Source organism: Anomaloglossus baeobatrachus, chromosome 4 (genome assembly GCF_048569485.1).
Source record: "Anomaloglossus baeobatrachus isolate aAnoBae1 chromosome 4, aAnoBae1.hap1, whole genome shotgun sequence".
Taxonomy (NCBI): domain Eukaryota; kingdom Metazoa; phylum Chordata; class Amphibia; order Anura; family Aromobatidae; genus Anomaloglossus; species Anomaloglossus baeobatrachus.
Genome location: NC_134356.1, coordinates 570,880,033 through 570,902,395, shown reverse-complemented (window position 1 = coordinate 570,902,395; position 22,363 = coordinate 570,880,033). Strand labels below are relative to the sequence as shown.

The 22,363-nt window shown below is 49.3% G+C and overlaps 1 protein-coding gene across 2 annotated transcripts in view; it reads right to left on the bottom strand.

Moving 5' to 3' along the window:
• IQCH (IQ motif containing H) overlaps window positions 1-22,362 on the bottom strand; it is a 192,608-nt gene extending 170,246 nt beyond the window's left edge. For both annotated transcript variants that reach the window (XM_075346063.1, XM_075346064.1), the window contains exons 1-2: window positions 22,167-22,362; window positions 1,069-1,188 (exon numbers count right to left, since the gene is read on the bottom strand). In XM_075346063.1, coding sequence (XP_075202178.1) covers window positions 1,069-1,188; window positions 22,167-22,289 — 243 coding nt within the window. In that variant the 5' untranslated portion in view covers window positions 22,290-22,362. The remainder of the gene's footprint in view (window positions 1-1,068; window positions 1,189-22,166) is intronic.
• Between the last annotated feature and the right edge of the window lies 1 nt (window position 22,363).

Genomic DNA, 22,363 nt, shown 5'->3' with positions numbered 1-22,363 from the left:
TGTGCAGGGAGCAGGCAGCCTGGCTCCTAGCACCTGCGGATGCTCGTAACCAATATAAATATCGGGTATCCAAGCAAGTTACCCAATATTTACCTTGGTTACGAGCCTCCAAAGCTGTCAGAAGCCGGCTCCCAGTCTATCACGTTCAGTTCCACCGACTCCCGATCACATGACTCCAATGCCCGCCCATAAACTTAAAGTGACAGGATCCTGCAAAATAACACATGCGTTTGCATGCGTTTTTTTGCTGTAAAAGCAGGATCCGCTTTTACAGCAAAAAAATGTTCATGACGCATGTTAAAAGAAACGTAGTGTGAAAGCAGCCTAAGTGTAGGCATCTCAGGTGCAGGAGGAGCAAATCACGCTCACTTCCAAATATGGAGTAGGGGATTGCTGGATGGTAAAACTGCACACTGATGGCTTGCATAGAGCACTGTTCATACTAGCAGTGTAGTAGTAGTCTTTTGGCCTGAGCAATATACAGCTGCAATTTCATCTTGCTGTAAGTAATGATATTCTTTTTTGCTTTTTTATATTATAAATAGTGTAGGGACCTACAAGCATGAGGTTCCCGTGACGAGGGTTGTAGGCTTACGTCTTATGGCCATAACGCTAACAAAAAACCTCATATATATTTTTTTGTACAGGATACAGCCAGGCCCCTTTTTGTTAGGCCTTGTGATCAGAGTTTCTGTCCCTATGTAGCGCGTAGTGGGGGTATGGCTTGGCAGCCCGCCTGATCTAATAGTATGGGCGTCACCTATTAGGAAGTTGGCTTGTGACTGTATCTGTATGTGTGAACAGCGCTCTATGCAAGCCACTAGTGTGCAGTTTTACCATCTAGCAATCCCCTCCTCCATATTTGGAAGTTTGTGTGTGATTTGCTCCTCCTGCACCTGAGATGCCTCCACCTAGTGGGGGTTTAGCTGTATCCTGTTGGAGCAGTAGAAGTCTTTTGGCCTGAGCAATATACAGCTGCAATTTCATCTTGCTGTAAGTAGTTCAAGCTTTTGTTATATTGTTTTTATTCTTCCCCAGTTCATCAGTGAGATTATAAAATGTTCTCACCCTCAATCCAATTTCGGTCCTTTGAATCGCTGTCTCCAGGGTTTGGACGTCCACAGTCACTCCATTCTCCTGACTTGTATGCACCAGTTTTTTCTTCAGGTGTTCCAAGTCATTCTGAACCTGTAAATACAAGAATTTGCAAAATTATCAATGGGTCATTCATGCTTTATATAACACCTATAAACAATGGAAAATAGAATCTAATATGTTATCTCTCACTCTAGAACTGAGAAAAAAATGTTAGGCAAAAACGTAAAACTAATGTAAAGCTGGCAGCACAGCAGAGCCGAGTATCATGTGAGTGTCCCTGCGACTGAGGTCTGATCGTGCGAGTGGACCTCAGGTGCGAGGAGCGGGCCGGTGCTGAGGAGGGGAGGGAGGGATTTATCCCCCTCTCTCCTCCGTAACCGGCTATTGCCATTCTCGCACTGCACTCGCGGTACACCGATGTACCATGAGTGCAGTGCGATTTTTCTCTCGCCCCATACACTTGAATGGGTGTGAGAGAAAGTCTCGCATTACACCCGCAGCATGCTGCGATTGTTTTCTCGGTCCGATTAGGGCTGAGAAAATAATCACTCATGTGCGCTGACACACAGGCTAATATTGGTCCGAGTGGAATGCAATGTTTTATCGCATCCCACTTGCACCGTTTTTCTCGCCGTGTGGCTTATGCGGGCGTCACACAGTATGATAAATCGCTTGTGCGTCACGGGCAATTTGTTGCCCGTGGCGCACAGTCATTTGCTCCGTCACACGTACTTACCTGCCGGACGACCTCGCTGTGGGCGGCGAACATCTCTTCCTGAAGGGGGAGGGACGTTAGGCGTCACAGCGACGTCACACAGCCGCCGGCTAATAGAAGCGGAGGGGCTGAGATGAGCGGGACGTAAACATCCCGCCCACCTCCTTCTTTCCGCATTGCCGGCGGGACGCAGGTAAGCTGTGTTCGTCGTTCCCGGGGTGTCACATGGAGCGATGTGTGCTGCCACGGGAACGACGAACAACCGGAGCACAGAAGGAGGAACGACTTTTTGAAAATGAACGATGTGTCAACGAGCAACGATAAGGTGAGTATTTTTGCCCGTTCACAGTCGTTCCGAGGTGTCACACGGTACAATATGTCCGACGATGCCGGATGTGCGTCACTAACGACGTGACCCCGACGACATATCGCCCGATATATCATACCGTGTGACGCCGGAATTAGGCCTTAACGATAAAATCAAAATACAGTAAAAAAAAAACAAAACACAGGAATGTCAGACATGGAAAAATACACGTGAGTGGGTAAGGTTTTTAAAGGGAATCTGTCATGTGAAAGAATGCTATTAACCTGCAGTGTAATAACATCGGGACCCTGCCCCGCGGAGCATTGAGTCCCGCTGCCGGGAGGAAATTAACTTTACTTCTCTCAGCAGCGTTTGGCTTCCAGTCAAAGGCTTGGTGCCGACGCACATTCAGTCACTGCTCAGTGTGTAGTGAGCGGTGGCTGTAACCCTGCCCCTGACACTGACTGAGAGCCGGGTCTTATGCTGAGCCAGCTGTCAGTCAGTGCGGGGGATGCGGTTACAGCCAACCCTCACTATACACTGAGCGGTGACTGAATCCTCGCCGGTGGCGCCCCTATGCCTGGAAGCTGAATGCTGCAGGGAGGAATAAAGTTTATTTCCTCCCGGCAGCGGGGATCTAAGTGCTGGCACAGGGCAGGTTCAAAACGCTATTAACATGCAGATTAACCACATATCTGCAGGTTAATAACCTTTTTTTTCCACATGATACGTTCCCTTTAAATCAAAATTACAAGATCACAAATGTAAGAAGAAAAACAGTGTACAGGTCACGCTACGGACAAGTCTTGAGGCAGGGAAGTCAAATGTCCCATGTCAGATACTAGGAAAGTATGTCAAGTAATAATGAGATAGACAGAGCTGTAGCTGGGTCACTTTCCGGAGTCAGAATACCTGGAGGATAGCGGATCAGAGCAGAGGGACAGGGCAAATGGAAGGTCAGATGAGGTCCAAAGTCTGGTGGCAATAGATCAGAACCAAGCCCAGATAAACTATATCAACAAGCACCACTGAGCAGAATGCTACAACTGGCAGAGTTCTGGGATTAACTGCTCAGCTAAGTAGCTGGGCAATAATAGGGAACAGGGAAGACCTGGAGAAACCCAGCACCTCCTAGTATCAGATTGGACAACTGACCTGTCATTCACAAAACTGACAGCTCCTCACGACCTGATTCTATAGTACAGAAAACAGTCACTCATTGCATCCAATTGTGACAATACATATGGAGAATGTAAAAATAAGAATGTAGAAAATCAAGGGATTTTGTAGCCCTACTAAATAAGCAATCACATCAACCACGTACAGTGCCTTGTGAAAGTATTCGGCCCCCATGAACTTTTCAACCTCTTCCCACATTTCAGGCTTCAAACATAAAGATAAAACATTTTCATTTTTTGATGAAGAATCAACAACAAGTGGGACACAATTCTGAAGTAGAACAATATTTATTGCTTATGTTAAACTTTTGTAAAAAATAAAAAACTGAAAATTGGGGCGTGCAATATTAGTAGTCCCCTTTACTTTCAGTGCAGCAAACTCACTCCAGTTCATTGAGGATCTCTGAATGATCCAATGTTGTCCTAAATGACTGATGATACATATAATCCACCTGTGTGTAATCAAGTCTCCGCATAAATGCACCTGCTCTGTGATAGTCTCAGTGTTTTGTATAAAGCACAGAGAGCATCATGAAGACCAAGGAACACAACAGGCAGGTCTGTGATACTGTTGTGGAGAAGTTTAAAGCCGGATTTAGTTATAAAATGATTTCCAAAACTTTAAAAATCCCAAGGAGCACTGTGCAAGCGATCATATTGAAATGGAAGGAGTATCATACCACTGCAAATCTACCAAAACCCGGCCGTCCCTCAAAAATTTCATCTCAAACAAGGAGAAGATCAGAGATGCAGCCAAGAGACCCATAGCCACTCTGAATGAACTGCAGAGATCTACAGCTGATGTGGGAGAGTCTGTCCATAGGACAACAATCAGTCGTACACTGCACAAATCTGGCCTTTATGGAAGAGTGGCAAAAATAAAGCCATTTCTCAAAGAAATCCATAAAAAGTGTCATTTAAAGTTTGCCACAAGCCACATGGGAGACACACCAAACATGTGGAAGAAGGTGGTCTGTTCAGACGAAATAAAAATCGAACTTTTTCGGCACTATGCCAAACGATATGTTTGGCGTAAAAGAAACACAGCTGATCACTCCTGAACACACCACCCCACTGTCAAACATGGTGGTGGCAGCATCATGGTTTGGGCCTGCTTTTCTTCAGCAGAGACAGGGAAGATGGTTAAAATTGATGGGAACATGGACGGAGCCAAATACAGGACCATTATTGAAGAAAACCTGTTGGAGTCTGCGAAAGACCTGAGACTGGTACGGAGATTTGTCTTCCAAGACAATGATCCCAAACATAAACCAAAATCTACAATGGAATGGTTCACAAATAAACGTATCCAGGTGTTATAATGGCCAAGTCAAAGTCCAGACCTAAATCCAATCGAGAATCTGTGGAAAGAGTTGAAAACTGCTGTTCACAAACACTCTCCATCCAACCTCACTCAGCTCCAGCTGTTTGCAAAGGAAGAATGGGCAAGAATTTCAGTCTCTCAATGTGCAAAACTGATAGAGACATACCCCAAGCGACTTGCAGCCGTAATCGCAGCAAAAGATGGCGCTACAAAGTATTAACTTAAAGGGGACGAATAATATTGCACGCCCCAATTTTCAGTTTTTTATTTTTTTTTTACAAAAGTTTGACATAAGCAATACATTTTGTTCAACTTCACAATTGTGTCCCACTTGTTGTTGATTCTTCACCAAAAAATTATAATTTTTTATCTTTATGTTTGAAGCCTGAAATGTGGGAAAAGGTTGAAAAATTCAAGGGGGCCAAATACTTTCGCAAGGCACTGTATGTGAACACTGCTGTAACAGAGACGCATCATCAGTACATCAATGCTATAAATGCAGACTATGTAGAAAGATAAATAGCCATCACTGAGAAAATGTATACACACACCCACCCAGTGAAACACACCCAATGCGCGTTTCACTAATGCTTCATCTGGGACAGATTCTAGTTCTTAATTCAAAGTGGGGGTTAAAGGATGTTTGTCAATTAAAACTAACAGTATGAACTAAGCACACAGCCTTGCAGGGTATATACAGTGCTTTGAAAAAGTATTCATACCCCGTGAACTTTTCTACATTTTTTCACAATACACCTACAAACTTAAATGAATTATATAGGGATTTTACGGTATGTGTTACACCAATACTAAGTAGCAAGTAAAGTGAAACATAAAAGGAAATGATACATGGTTTTCTAAATATTTTAAAGATACAAATATGAAATGTGATGTGCATTTAAATTCTGCGCTCTGTATTAAGATTCTCCTAAATAAAATACTTAAGCCAGCTTTACACCTTACAACTAGGTGTGCGATCTCGTATGCGATGTGACACGCCCAGGTCGCATATGCGATTGAATGAGATTGCACGTAGGTCGTTCATTTGCTGTCACACGTGCGTTAGTAGTCTATGTTAAATTGATCAATTTTGTGTGCGATCCTTTAGATCATGTGTTCTGTGACGTATGCATTGGGCACCTTTTTTTTCGTTTTTTAATTTATTGACTTGCCAAGCGTGTGTAATGTGTAGGGATGCGTTTTTACTATGTCATCTGCCATTCAGCTCTGCTACATGGCCGCTAACAGCAGACACAGACAGCCATGTAGCAGAGCTGAATGGCAGATGACAGCAGACACAGACAGAGCCGCACTGTCAGAATGAACTCGGGTGAACTTCACCCGACTTCATTGTCATGCTGCGGCTCTGTCTGTGTCGCGCCCTGATTAGCGGTCACCTGTGAAGGACTCACCGGTGACCGCTAATCTCCTGAGTGACTGAATTGAGCAGCCCTCTCTCATACTCACCGATCCCCGGCTCTGCACGGCATTCACACTGCTCCGGCGGCTTTTACTGTTTTGAAAAAGCCGGCCGCCCATTAAACAATCTCGTATTCCCTGCTTTCCCCGCCCACCGGCGCCTATGATTGGTTACAGTGAGACACGCCCCCACGCTGAGTAACAGGTGTCACACTGCACCCAATCACAGCAGCCAGTGGGCGTGTCTATACTGTGCAGTGAAATAAATAATTAAATAATTAAAACAAACGGCGTGCGGTCCCCCCCAATTTTAAAACCAGCCAGATAAAGCCATACGGCTGAAGGCTGGTATTCTCAGGATGGGGAGCTCCACGTTATGGGGAGCCCCCCAGCCTAACAATATCAGCCTGCAGCCGCCCAGAATTGCCGCATACATTAGATGCGACAGTTCTGGGACTGTACCCGGCTCTTCCCGATTTGCCCTGGTGCGTTGGCAAATCGGGGTAATAAGGAGTTAATGGCAGCCCATAGCTGCCAATAAGTCCTAGATTAATCATGTCAGGCGTCTATGAGACACCTTCCATGATTAATCTGTAAATTACAGTAAATAAACACACACACGCCCGAAAAAATCCTTTATTATAAATAAAAAACACAAACATATACCCTGGTTAACCACTTTAATCAGCCCCAAAAAGCCCTCCTTGTCCGGCGTACTCCAGGATGATGCAGCGTCGCTTCCAGCGCTGCTGCATGGAGGTGACCGGAGCTGCAGCAGACACAGCCGCTCCTGTCACCTCCACACAGCTAATGAAGACAGCCGTGCGATCAGCTGAGCTGTCACTCAGGTTACCCGCGGTGGATGCAGCGGTGGCCGCGGGTAACCTCAGTGACAGCTCAGCTGATCGCGCTACTCACCGCTGCTCCTCTCACTTCCACGCAGCAACTGAGGTGAGTAGTGCGATCAGCTGAGCTGTCACTGAGGTTACCCGCGGCCACCGCTGCATCCACCGCTGGATCCAGTGACAGCGGGTAACCTCAGTGACAGCTCAGCTGATTGCGCGGCTGTCTTCATTTGCTGTGTGGAGGTGACCGGAGCGGCTGTGTCTGCTGCAGCTCCGGTCACCTCCATGCAGCAGCGCTGGATGCGACGCTGGACCATCCTGGAGTACGCCGGACATGGAGGGCTTTTTGGGGCTGATTAAAGTGGTTAACCAGGGTATATGTGTGTGTTTTTTATTTCTAATAAAGGATTTTTTAGGGTGTGTGTGTGTTTATTTACTGTAATTTACAGATTAATCATGGAAGGTGTCTCATAGACGCCTGACATGATTAATCTAGGACTTATTGGCAGCTATGGGCTGCCAATAACTCCTTATTACCCCGATTTGCCAACGCACCAGGGCAAATCGGGAAGAGCCGGGTACAGTCCCAGAACTGTCGCATCTAATGTATGCGGCAATTCTGGGCGGCTGTTGGCTGATATTGTTAGGCTGGGGGGCTCCCCATAACGTGGAGCTCCCCATCCTGAGAATACCAGCCTTCAGCCGTATGGCTTTATCTGGCTGGTTTTAAAATTGGGGGGGACCGCACGCCGTTTTTTTTTAATTATTTAATTATTTATTTCACTGCACAGTATAGACACGCCCACCGGCTGCTGTGATTGGGTGCAGTGTGACACCTGTCACTCAGCGTGGGGGCGTGTCTCACTGTAACCAATCATAGGCGCCGGTGGGCGGGGAAAGCAGGGAATACGAGATTGTTTAATGGGCGGCCGGCTTTTCAAAACAGTAAAAGCCGCCGGAGCAGTGTGAACGCCGTGCAGCGCCGCGCCGGGGATCGGAGATCGGTGAGTATGAGAGAGGGGGTAAGAGGGATAGACTGACATGGACAGAGAGTGAGGGACAGAGATAGTGACGGACTGACAGAGATTAGTGAATGACATTGTGAGGCGCTTCAGAACGCAGCTTTTCAGCTGCGCTCTGAAGCAGACCTTTTTAAGCTGCGGTGCAGAGCGCACACCTGCGCACATAGCCTCAGACATCAAAATCGTATGAGGGATGTCACACGTTTCAATTGACTAGGTTCATACAACAAAACGTCCAATGTATGAGGAATAAACGACGTGTATGCGATCACCGTATTTTCGTTCAATCTTGATTGCACTTAGGTGTCACACGCAAATACGTCACGAACGATGCAGGATGTGCGTCACTTACAACTTGACCCCGACGACGGATTGAAAGATTTATTGAAGCGTGTAAAGCAGGTATTACCGTATTTTTTGGACTATAAGGCGCACCGGATTATAAGGCGCATTAGCAATGAGAGCCTGCTAAGGCGCCTAGGTTCATATATAAGGCGCACCGGATTATAAGCCGCAGCGCATTAGGTTCATGACAGCTGCGAAAAGGCCGGGGTGCAATCCGGAGTTCAGGTGAGAGCACCGGAGATCAGCTCGGGATATCTGCAGCTGTCATGAACTGAACCGTAATCGCAGGGGAATCAATCACTCGGCGCTCACGGTACAGTCTAGGCTGCACTCCGGAGCTCAGGTGGGAGCTCCGGAGTGCACTGCAGGTACCTGAATCCAGGCCTGGCATTACTGGAGATTCCTCTGGTAGTCAGTCCGATGCTGCTCTTATGTACAGCATTCTAACATGCTGTATATAAGAGTGCAGGCCACAACATAAAAAACACTTTACTCACCTAAACCGGTTGCTCAGATGCTGGTTGGCCAGATGGGCGGCGCTGTTCTCCGGGACCGGCGCCTCCTCTTTCGGCCATCTCGCTACGATTTCATATGCGATCTCGTATGCGATGCGACAGGCCCAGGTCGTATGTACGATCTGAAGAGATCGTACATAGGTCGTCTCGGAGCCATCACACGTGCATATTCTATACGATGCCACATCGATCAATTTCTCGTTAGATCTACCGGACCGCAGACAGGGATAAATGATTAACATTACAAGAGTTGCGTACGCCTTATAAAGCACGAAGGACAATTTGTTATGCAGTTGGTACCACCAATCATAGCAGTGGGGTGAGGCATGGCGTGGTGAGACACGCCCGCGTCGCATATGACGTACATAAGAACAATGAGGCTCGTCGTTGGTAGGGTGTCACACGTATCAATATACCGGTTTCGTTCAAAAAAAACAAACAATATTTACAAAATGAACGACGTGTATGCAATCAACGTTTTTGCGCACAATCAGGGTTGCACGTAGGTGTCACACGCAACGACGTCACTAACGATGCCGGGTGTGCGTCACTTACGACGTGACCCCGCTGACATCTCGTAAGATATATTGTAGCATGTAAAGCCCGCTTTACTCCTCTTCTGAAGCCTGTGTGCATGACGCGTCCACGTCATACACACTAGCCGGCACTGAGGTCCTGCGCAGGCGCACTTTGATCTGTCCTGCTCAGGGCAGATCAAAGTACGGTATTCTAGTGCGCCTGCGCAGAACCTCCATGCCGGAGGGTGTGTACGACGTGGACGCGTCATGCACACAGGCTTCAGAAGACAGAGGAGCAAGATGGCCGAAAAAGGAGGCGCCGGTTCCGAAGAACAGCGCGGCCCATCTGATCAACCAGCACCGGAGTGACCGATTTAGGTGAGTAATCATGCCTCTTAACAGGAGGCATAATGCTCGCTTGTATTCATATACAAAGCACAACGGACTATAAGGCGCACTTTCGATTTCTGAGAAAATCATAGGCTTTTATGTGCACCTTATAGTCCGAAAAATACAGTAGTTACCAATTGCCTCCAGATGTCGCTGGATTCCTAAACTAAATCCATCCGTGGTGTGAGACTGTGACCGGGGTTATCTATGACGGCCGGTATGTCTCGCCCCGGTTGTGCTCACTCCATGATAGAAAGTACATCCACTCTAGGGTTAATGCTGTTTCCCTACAGGCTGAAGGAAGGGTTAAATGGAAACAGGAACAAGGGCAGGTGTGCCGGGTGTGAGGGAGTGAACAGAACTCCCTGAGCTCTCTGCTGGAGAGGCACATGTATATTGTTGTGGACTTTTGTTTGGACATTAAACCGTGTGCTGTGAACCTTAATGCCTGGATCCCGTGTCTTCTGCTGCGCAGCCGACCGTGCTACCTCACATATGGTGGAGAATCGGCGGGCATGCCAGCTGGTGAGGTGTAGCATCCATCCCTGGTGACCCAGTAGCACATGTCCTGGATTCGAGCGGCTATACTACAGCCCAAACCCGGCGACGCCATGGAGGACATACTACAGCAGCTGGCTCAGGCTAATGCACAGCAACAACAGGCTAATGCACAGCTACAAGAGGCCAATGCACAGCAGCAAAAGACCAATGCACACCTGCTCCGGGCGTTGGAACGTCAGCAGCAATCCTTGCAAGTGCAGGACAAAAGGCACCAAGAACAGCTGGTTCAGGCCAATGCACGTCAGCAGCAAGCCTTGCAATTGCAGGAACAAAGACATCAAGAACAGATGGTTCTCCTGGCCAAGTCGATCCGTGCCGGACCGGCAGCAACAACCCCGGGACCGGGTGACGACGGCAGCGTCCGGAAAGCGGTGAGACAAGCGTTGCAAAAGATGACCCCGGGGGATGATGTGGAAGCGTTCCTGGCGGTGTTTGAGCGGGTGGCCGAGCGGGAAAAGCTGCCGACCCCCCAGTGGGCTGAGGTATTGTCGCCCTATCTGACGGGGGAACCTCAAAAAGTGTACCTGGACCTCTGTACCGAGGACGCCATTGACTATGTGACCCTGAAAGCCGAAATACTGGCTCGGTTGGGGGTGAATACCTATGTACGGGCTCAGCGGGTAAATCAGTGGTTCTATGAGGAAGCCAAACCCGTACGCTCCCAGGCCTATGACTTATTGCATCTTGTAAAAAAGTGGTTGCAGCCTGACACTCTGAGCCCGGCGCAAATTGTGGAAAGGGTAGTAGTGGATCGTTTTGTGCGCACTTTACCCGTCACCGTTCAACGGTGGGTAGGACAGGGCGACCCGAGTACCCTGGACCAATTAGTGTCCCTGGTAGAGCGGCATGTGGCTACGCAGGACTTGATACGGGACACTGAGACTTTGCGTACCGCCCGTCGGTCCGGCCCCTCCAAGCCTAGGGCCAAGGACCCACCGCTGACAACGGTGCAGGAATCCCCTACCGTCCCGTCAGAGGCCGCGGCCGCCATTCCTGAGGTCCGGAAGGTTCTGTACCCTAAACGACAACCCGTCAAGGGGGTTTCCGTCCCCATTAGATGTTGGCGATGCCAGCGGGTGGGACATATGGAAGCCCAGTGTCCACTCACCACGGAGCCCATGGATTGTGGGGTTACCCGGCGGGGTTCAATGTATGCTCAGGTGGTGTGTACCGCTGACCTGGTCTCCCCAAAGACGGAGCCCCACTTGTGCCAAATACAGGTGAATGGATGTCCGGTTACAGGATTGTTGGATTCCGGGAGCTTAGTGACCCTTGTGCGATCCACCTTGAGGGCTAAAGTAAAGGCCACCGGACGTACCGTGGGGGTGGTTTGCATACATGGGGACCGCCGAGACTATCCCACGGGGATTGTCACCATCACAGCACCTTGCGGTCAGGTGCAACATGAGGTGGGACTTCTTAACACTCTTCCTTATGACGTGATCCTAGGAAGGGATCTGCCCTATTTTTGGACTTTATGGAGGGGACCCCCTAAGTCCCCTCAGATATTGGTCAGTCCGGGACCTGAGCCCTATAATCCTGAATCCGGGACGCCTGCCGTAGGGGTCACCATGATAGGGACAGAGTGTGAACCCGATAGGTCACCCCTAGAGGTATTGGCAGGAGAGGCTGAAATGGTCGAGCCCATCCCGGAGTTGGAGGCGTCCCCGGATACGTTTGGGACAGCCCAACTCCAGGACCCTACGTTAATACATGCCCGGAGTCGGGTGACAGCAGTTGACGGGGTGGCACAGCTGCCCGGCGCCCAGGTAAGGTACCCCCATTTCGCTCTTAAGCAAGATTTACTCTACCGGGTAGATGAAATACGGGGTGTGGGGGTAGAACAGTTGGTGGTGCCCCAGCCGTATCGCCGGCGGGTCCTCGACTTGGCTCATAAACACCTGATGAGTGGCCACCTAGGGGTCAAGAAAACGCAGGAGCGAATATTGCAAAGGTTCTATTGGCCCGGGGTTTTTGGAGAGGTAAAACGGTACTGCGAAACCTGCCCGGAGTGTCAGCTTACCGCACCCCTGACCCATTTTCGCAGTCCGTTGGTACCGTTACCCATTATAGAAGTCCCTTTTGAACGGATAGGGATGGATCTGGTGGGGCCCCTCGTAAAGTCCGCTCGAGGGCACCAACACATCCTAGTGATCGTTGACTATGCCACCCGGTATCCCAAGGCGATACCTCTCAGACATACTGCAGCAAAGCTTATAGCTCGGGAGTTGTTTGCGGTGTTCTGCCGGGTGGGGTTGCCCAAGGAGATCCTTACAGATCAGGGGACCCCATTCATGTCTAAAGTGACCAAAGAGCTATGCCGGCTACTCCAGATCAAGCAGTTGCGTACGTCTGTGTATCATCCTCAAACGGACGGTTTAGTCGAGCGTTTCAATAAAACCCTGAAAACCATGCTCAAAAGGGTGATTTCAAAAGACGGGAAAGACTGGGATATGATGCTTCCCTATTTGATGTTTGCCATACGAGAGGTGCCACAGGCATCCACGGGGTTTTCGCCTTTTGAATTGTTATACGGGCGAAATCCCCGGGGATTGTTGGACCTGGCAAAGGAAACATGGGAGCAAGAGCCCACCCCCCATAAAAGTGTGATTGAACACATTTTGGGTATGCAGAACCGCATAAGCGCGGTCATGCCAATTGTGAAGGAGCATCTACAGGAGGCTCAGGCCGCGCAAAGCGGCCGCTACAATAGACAAGCTACCATGCGGACCTTTAAACCCGGGGATCGGGTGTTGGTATTAATCCCCACGGCGGAGAGTAAATTCCTGGCTCAGTGGCAAGGCCCCTACGAGATAAAGGAAAGAGTCGGGGTGGTTAACTATAAAGTATTGCAGCCCGGTAGGTGGAAACCTGAACAAATATACCATGTCAACCTGTTAAAACCTTGGCAGGAACGGGAAAGCCTGATGGCTGTTTTTTCCCCATCTCCCTCCTCTTCGGCTCGTTCACCTCCGGCTCCAGTGACCTCCGGAGAGGACGAACCGGAAGTAAGGATTGGAGAAGCCCTCACCAAGACTCAGAGGCGAGAGGCCAGACGGTTGGTTCAGCAGAACCCCGATGTCTTCTCCGAGCTGCCCGGTAGGACCAGTCTGATACGACATGATATTGTCACCGAGCCCCACCTGAAGGTACGCCTGAAGTCATACCGGGTACCGGAGGCTCGACGACAAGCCATATCGGAGGAAGTAAAGACAATGTTACGCCTGGGGGTCATCGAAAAATCCCGGAGTGAATGGGCTAGTCCGATTGTCCTAATACCAAAACCCGATGGCTCCTTAAGGTTCTGCAATGACTTTAGGAGATTGAACGAAATATCCAAGTTCGATCTCTACCCCATGCCCCGTGTGGACGAGCTGATTGATAGGCTGGGACAGGCGCGATATTTTACCACGCTCGACCTGACCAAGGGGTACTGGCAGGTGCCACTGACGGAGTCCGCCAAGGAGAAAACCGCTTTTGTTACACCGGAGGGTCTCTTCCACTATGTTGTCTTGCCTTTTGGGTTACATGGCGCTACGGCCACGTTCCAGAGGTTGATGGACTTAGTGCTGGAACCCCACCAGGCGTATGCATCAGCGTACCTTGATGACATCATTATTTACAGCTCCGATTGGCAGACCCACTTGGAACAGGTACAAGCGGTGGTGGACGCGCTTCGAACAGCCGGATTGACAGCCAATCCCAAAAAATGTGCGTTGGGACTCACGGAAGCCCGCTACTTGGGCTACGTGATAGGTCAAGGAGTGATTAAGCCCCAAATTAACAAGGTTGAGGCAATCCAGAAGTGGCCTAGACCCCTGACCACGAAGCAGGTTAGGGCCTTCCTGGGTATCGTGGGGTACTACAGGAGGTTTGTAAAGGATTTTGCGGGACTATCAGCCCCCTTGACGGACCTTCTCAAAGGCAAAAAGTCCGTCATGGTGCGCTGGACTCCGCAGGCCGAGGACTCCTTCCGGGCCCTGAAGGGGGTCCTGTGCGGACAGCCCGTTCTCGTACACCCTGATTTCCGGAAGGAGTTCATAGTACAGACTGACGCCTCAGAGGTCGGCCTGGGGGCAGTGTTGTCTCAGGTGGTTCAGGGGGAGGAACACCCCGTCACCTTCTTAAGTAGGAAGCTCACCCCTCCCGAGCGGAATTATAGCGTAGTGGAGAAGGAGTGCCTGGCGATCAAGTGGGCCTTGGAGTCCCTGCGCTATTACCTGCTGGGACGGCAGTTTCGCTTGGTGACGGATCACTCTCCACTGGTCTGGATGAGGTCCGCCAAGGAACGGAATGACCGGGTTACCCGGTGGTTCCTTTCTGTGCAGAACTTCCGGTTTACGGTTGAACATAGGGCCGGTGGGTTGCAGGGCAACGCCGATGCCTTGTCCCGCGGCCCGTGTTTGATGGCGGGAGTTCAACCCCGCACGCTTGAACTGAGGGGGGGGGTATGTGAGACTGTGACCGGGGTTATCTATGACGGCCGGTATGTCTCGCCCCGGTTGTGCTCACTCCATGATAGAAAGTACATCCACTCTAGGGTTAATGCTGTTTCCCTACAGGCTGAAAGAAGGGTTAAATGGAAACAGGAACAAGGGCAGGTGTGCCGGGTGTGAGGGAGTGAACAGAACTCCCTGAGCTCTCTGCTGGAGAGGCACATGTATATTGTTGTGGACTTTTGTTTGGACATTAAACCGTGTGCTGTGAACCTTAATGCCTGGATCCCGTGTCTTCTGCTGCGCAGCCGACCGTGCTACCTCACAGTGGGTAATTTATTGTCATTATAAATACAGTTGTACTGTGAAACCCTCAGAGGTTTGTTTGAGAACTTTAGGGATCAATCAGTATCATAAAAAAAAAAAAACACACCAGACAGGTCAGGGATAAAGTTGTTGAGAAAAGTAAAGCAGGGTTAGGTTATAAAAAAAAAATAGCCCAAGCTCTGAACATCTCACAGAGCCCTGATCAAGCTATCATCAAAAAATGGAAGGAGTATGGCACAGCTGCAAACCTACCAAGACATGGCCGTCCACCTAAACTGACATCCCAAGCAAGGAGAACACTTGAATAATAATTAGAGAAGCAGCCAAAAGGCCCGTAGTCACTCTGGAGGAGCTACACAGATCCACAGCTCAAGTGAGAAAATCTGTACACAGGACAAATATTAGTTGTAGACTACACAAATCTGGTCTTTATGTAAGAGGGACAAGAAGAAAACCATTTTTCAAAGCAAGCCATAAAAAGTCCTGTTTGCAATTTGCAAAAAGTTATGTAGGGAAGATAGCTAGCATGTGGGAGAAGGTGCTCTGGTCAGATGAGAGCAAAGTAGAACTTTTTGGGCTAAATGCAAAAAGATGTGTGGCAGAAAACTAACACTGCACATCTTCATGAAAACACCATACACACAGTCAAACAAGGTGGTGGCAGCATCATGGTGTGGGAAAGCTTTTCTTCAGTAGGGACAGGGAAATTGGGCAGACTTTTTGGGAAGATGGATGGAGCTAAACACAGGGCAATCCTGGAGGAAAACCTGTTAGTCGCAACAAAAGGCTTCACATTGCAGTAGGACAAGACCATAAACATACTGCCAGAGCTACAATGGATGCTTTATATCATAGCATATTCATATGTGTGAATGGCCCAGTCACAATTCAAACCTAAATCCTATTGACAATCTGTAACAAGACTTGAACATTTCTGGTCACAGAAATCTCCATCCAATCTCATTGAGCTATTTTACAAAGAAGAAGAAGAATGGGCAAAAATTTCATCTTCTAGAAGTGCAAAGACTTGCAGCAGTAATTGCAGCAAAAGGTGATTCTACAGAGTATTGACTGAAACGGCTGAATACAAATGCATGTCACAATTTTCAGATTTTTATTTTTTAAATATTTAGAAACTGGGGCACAGTGTAGTTGAGTGAGAAGTCTTGTGGTGGAACGCATGGAGGACTCAGCACTCCCCTGCACTGCGTTCCAGAATTCTCTTCTGGCCAGAAGCAATCAGTATCGCTGGATGTGGTGAGTGTGTGCGATCTGATGTGCGAGTGTGTGTGCGATCTGATGGTGTGTGTGATCTTGTGTGTGTGGGTGTGCGATCTGATGGGTGTGCGATTTGATTGTGTGTGTGATCTGATTGTGTGTGGGTGTGCGATCACTGCAGCTCCTCCCGTTCGGCTTCTGGTGAGTATGATCACTGGGTCTCTCTCTTCTTATTTTTGGGGGTGCCCGCTGTCTATAATGAAAATAATGTCTCCTGCTGTATCTTTAACCCCTTCACCCCCGGCCACTAAAACACCCTAATGACCGGGCCATTTTTTGCAATTCTGACCAGTGTCACTTTGACAGGTTATAACTCTGGAACGCTTCAACGGATCCTGGCGATTCTGAGATTGTTTTTTCGTGACATATTGTACTTCATGTCAGTGGTAAATTTAGGCCGATATTTTTTGCGTTTATTTGTGAAAATTTAGGAAATTTGGCGAAAATTTTGAAAATTTCGCAAATTTCAAACTTTGAAAATTTATGCCCATAAATCTGAGAGATATGTCACACAAAATAGTTACTAAATAACATTTCCCACTTGTCTACTTTACATCAGCGCAATTTTCGAAACAAATTTTTTTTCCGTTAGGAAGTTAGAAGAGGTCAAAGTTCATCAGCAAATTCTCATTTTTCCAACAAAATTTACAAAATAATTTTTTTAGGGACCACATTACATTTGAGGTGACTTTGAGAGGCCTAGGTGACAGAAAATACCCAAAAGTGACCCCATTCTAAAAACTACACCCCTCACACTGCTCAAAACCACATCCAATAAGTTTATTAACCCTTTAGGTGCTTCACAGGAACCAAAGCAATGTGGAAGGAAAAAATGAAAATTTTACTTTTTAACACAAAAATGTTACTTTAGCCATAAAATTTTCATTTTTACAAGGGAGAAAAGAGAAAGTGCACCCTACAATTTATTGTGCATGTTCTCCTGAGTACGCTGATACCCCATATGTGGTAAAAATCAATTGTTTGGGCGCACGGCAGAGCTCGGAAGGGAAGGAGCGCCATTTGAATTTTTGAACGCAAAATTAGCTGCACTCATTAGCGGACGCCATGTCGGGTTTGAAGACCCCCTGAGGTGCCTAAACAATGGAGCTCCCCCACAAGTGACCCCATTTTGGAAACTAGAGGCCTCAAATAATTTTTCTAGATGTTTGGTGAGCACTTTGAACCCCTGGGGGCTTCACAAAAGTTTATAGCGTTGAGCCGTGAAAAGAAAAAAAAATTTTTTTACCACAAAACGGTTGCTTCAACTAGGTAGCTTTTTTTTTCACAAGGGTAACAGGAAAAAATGCACCATAAAATGTATTGTGCATTTTCTCCTGAGTACGCAGATACCTCATATGTGGTGGAAATCAAATGTTTGGACACACAGCAGTGCTCGGAAGGCAAGGAGCGCCATTTGAATTTTTGAGTGCAAAATTAGCTGCACCTGTTAGCGGACGCCATGTCGGGTTTGAAGACCCCCTGAGGTGCCTAAACAATTGAGCTCCCCCACAAGTGACCCCATTTTGGAAACTAGAGGCCTCAAATAATTTTTCTAGATGTTTGGTGAGCACTTTGAACCCCTGGGGGCTTCACAAAAGTTTATAGCGTTGAGCCGTGAAAAGAAAAAAAATTTTTTTTACCACAAAACGGTTGCTTCAACTAGGTAGCTTTTTTTTTCACAAGGGTAACAGGAAAAAATGCACCATAAAATGTATTGTGCATTTTCTCCTGAGTACGCAGATACCTCATATGTGGTGGAAATCAAATGTTTGGACACACAGCAGTGCTCGGAAGGCAAGGAGCGCCATTTGAATTTTTGAGTGCAAAATTAGCTGCACCTGTTAGCGGACGCCATGTCGGGTTTGAAGACCCCCTGAGGTGCCTAAACAATAGAGCTCCCCCACAAGTGACCCCATTTTGGAAACTAGAGCCCTCAAATAATTGTTCTAGATGTTTGGTGAGCACTTTGAACACCTGAGGACTTCACAGAAGTTTATAGCGTTGAGCCGTGAAAAGAAAAAATTTTTTTTTTACCACAAAACGGTTGCTTCAACTAGGTAGCTTTTTTTTTCACAAGGCTATCAGGAAAAAATGCACCATAAAATGTATTGTGCATTTTCTCCTGAGTACGCAGATACCTCATATGTGGTGGAAAGTAATTGTTTGGGCGCATGGCGGGGCTCAGAAGAGAAGGAGCGCCATTTGACAGCAAAATTGGTTGGAATCATTAGCGGACGCCATGTCACGTTTGGAGACCCCCTATGGTGCCTAAACAGTGGAGCTCCCCCACAAGTGACACCATTTTGGAAACTAGAGCCCTCAAATAATTTTTCTAGATGTTTGGTGAGCACTTTGAACACCTGGGGGCTTCACAGAAGTTTATAGCGTTGAGCCGTGAAAAGAATTTTTTTTTTTTTTACCACAAAACGGTTGCTTCAACTAGGTAGCTTTTTTTTTCACAAGGGTAACAGGAAAAAATGCACCATAAAACGTATTGTGCAATTTCTCCTGAGTACGCAGATACCTCATATGTGGTGGAAAGTAATTGTTTGGGCGCATGGCGGGGCTCAGAAGAGAAGGAGCGCCATTTGACTTTTCAAACGCACAGACGCAGTGCACTGATCGGCCGCTGCAGGACGCACGGTCGGATGCGATAAAAAAAAGCGTCGGGGATACGTAAAAAAAAAGTCACGCCAAAAATTGACCATGGATGCCGATCCGTTATGTGCATCCCTGATCAGCGCTTGGCGGGACGCACGGACGGATGCGATACAAAAAGCGTCGTGAATACGGAAAAAAAAGTCACGCCAAAAATTGACCATGGATGCCGATCCGTTATGTGCATCCCTGATCAGCGCTTGGCGGGACGCACGGACGTATGCGATACAAAAAGCGTCGTGAATACGGAAAAAAGTCACGCCAAAAATTGACCATGGATGCCGATCCGTTATGTGCATCCCTGATCAGCGCTTGGCGGGACGCACGGACGGATGCGATACAAAAAGCGTCGTGAATACGGAAAAAAAAGTCACGCCAAAAATTGACCATGGATGCCGATCCGTTATCGGCATCCCTGATCAGCGCTTGGCGGGACGCACGGACGGATGCGATACAAAAAGCGTCGTGAATACGGAAAAAAAAGTCACGCCAAAAATTGAGCAGGGATGCCGATCCGTTATCTGCATCCCTGATCAGCGCTTGGCGGGATGCACGGACGGATGAGGTGTAAAAATGGACAGGGGATACGGAAAAAAAAAAAAAGTTATACTCACAGTACCCAGAGGACTAGCAGGAGGATCACTGACCAGAAGAGCTGCAGAGGAACAGATGGCAGAGAGATGGACAGCTTTACAGGAGCAGCAGGCAGATCAGCAGAATGCCCAGGAAGGACCCAGCGATGGACGCAGATGTGATCAGGCCGGTGAAGACAGGTAAGAGGACGTCGGGGGAGAGCAGAGGGGGAGAGGGGGGGGGTGAGAGCAGAGGGGGGGGGGGGGTGAGAGCAGAGGGGGGGGGGTGAGCGCAGAGGGGGAGGGGGGAGAGCAGAGGGGGAGACCGGAGAGGGAGCTGCAGAAGCAGAATAGAAATAATGGGGGAGGCAGTCAGATCGCGGGGGGAGCGGATCGGGATGGCCGGGGGGGGGGGGGGAGGGGGGGGGTGGTGGGGGGGAGCAGATCGCGGGGGGGGGCACGGCAGGGGCTATCACGGCAGCGCGCAGGGGCACCACGGGAGCGCGCACGGGCTGCAAAGTGAGCACAGTACCCACTTTGCAGCAGCAGCGGTGACCTCAGCAGCAGCGGTGGTAGCAGATCGGGATGCCGGGGGGCAGATCGGGGCGTAGGGGGGCAGATCGGGGCGTAGGGGGGCAGATCGGGGGGGGCACGGGCAGGGGACTTCACGGCAGCGCGCAGGGGCACCACGGGAGCGCGCACGGGCTGCAAAGTGAGCACAGTACTCACTTTGCAGCAGCAGCGGTGACCTCAGCAGCAGCGGTGGTCGCAGATCGGGATGCCGGGGGGCAGATCGGGGCGTAGGGGGGCAGATCGGGGCGTAGGGGGGCAGATCGGGGGGGGCACGGGCAGGGGCCTTCACGGGAGCGCGCAGGGGCCTTCACGGGAGCGCGCATTGAGCGGAATACTTACCATTGGAGCAGGAGCGGCGGAGACATCAGAGGCGGCGGCGGCAGCAGCGGCGGTGGCGTGGTACCAAAAGTACCAGCCACTCCACGCTGCAGACATGTTGGGGGAGGGCTCACAGGCCAGCACAGGCCTGGGGAGGGCGGCCACCGGCAGATCAGACCGCCCCACTGCACACTGATTGGAGCGATTGCGCGTCATAGCACGATCGCTCCAATCAGTGCTGCAGGGGCTGGGGGCGACATGTTTGAGGTCCACCTATGATATGCTGCAGCAGCTGCGGCATCTCATAGCTGGATCTCACAGGATCGCACTAATTCGGGCATTATTTTTGCCGAAATTAGTGCGATCGATGTGGTTGGCGGTTCAGATTTGAACAGCCAATCACATCGATCGTCGATAGGGGGTGGCGATGCCACCCCCCCTGGGGTCAAGCAAAGGTCCCCTGCTGTAAGAAACAGCAGGGGACATCATTTGAAAGCCGTTGCTATGGCCACGGCAATCAAATGAAGTTTAGGCAGTAAAATTACGTCCCTGGTCGTTAAGTCACGTTAAAATAGGACGTAATTTTACTGCCCGCGGTCGTGAAGGGGTTAAAGGGAATCTGTCACCAGAATTTTCGCTATTAAACTAAAAGAACCCCCTTCTGCAGCTCCTGGGCTGCATTCTATAAGGGTTCCTCTTGCTACTGGCCCCCCCCTTTCAGACCTAAATAATAACTTTAAAAAATCTTACCTCTTGCTATGGTAATGAGGTTTGTTGGCCCCGGGGGTGGGCTGTATTTCATCCGTTATTCCCCCTCCTGCCGCTGTTCGCCGTTCCCCAGTGTTCATTTACAGAGATGAGGCCGCTGCCCTCATCTTCCGCAGTGCTCCGGGAGTCTCGCGCATGTGCAGTGCCACTATCGTGGGAATAAGCACTGTTTTCAAAATGTGAGCGCCGGTGATGTTATTGCGCATGCGCGAGATTAGGGGCGGCGCTGTGAATGTCATCACCAGCGTCATCCAAGTACACGTCCATAATCTCGTGCCCGCGCTTCTACCTCTACCGTTATGCACTTGCGCTGGCCATTGCTTTTTTTATATCATCCCCGTTTACCTTTTTTTGAAAACAGTGCTCAGTCCCGCGATAGTGCCACTGCGCATGCGCGAGACTCCCGGAGCACTACGGAACATGAGGGCGGCGGCCTCATCTATGTAAATGAACACTGGGGGACGGCGAACAGCGGCAGGAGGGGGAATAACGGACGAAATACAGCCCGCCCCCGGGGCCAGCAAACCTCATTACTATAGCAAAAGGTAATATTTTATAAAGTTGTTATTTAGGTCTGAAAGGGGGGCCAGTAGCAAGAGGAACCTTTCTAGATGCAGCCCAGGAGCTGCAGAAGGGGGTTCTTGTAGTGAATATTCAGGTGACAGCTTCCCTTTAACTTTTCTAGCTGCACGGACACTCCATTATTGAGCCGCGACTAGGGCTTATCTTCAGAGTAGGGAATATATAAGCCTTGCTCCGTGCTCCTTCACTCTCCACGTGGGCGGGAAAAGAAAAAGTTATGTGTCTGGGAGGGGGTGAGGAAAAAAACCCAAAATAGCAAAAATGAATATATTGTCCACAGCAGGAAGGGGTTAATGTAGATGAATATGGATGTGTCACACATCACACAGTGTATAACGCAGGGATGGCTGCCGGGAATGCCACCATGTGCCCACCCCATGCCCCGAGCCCACACTGTCCAGACTCCCCAGGATGTACCTGAACCAGCAGGCGGCCCACAGGATCCGCGCCCCCCGATACTCCGGCCATGGTTCGGTCCGGCGAGCACATCCCTTCTCCGCTTCTCCTGCTGCCATGACGACGAGACGCACTCAGGAGCATACCATTATAATCAGGGGGGAGAAGGAATGTTCCATCTAGCTCTACATGGAAAAGGCAAAGCGGAAGTGTTACAG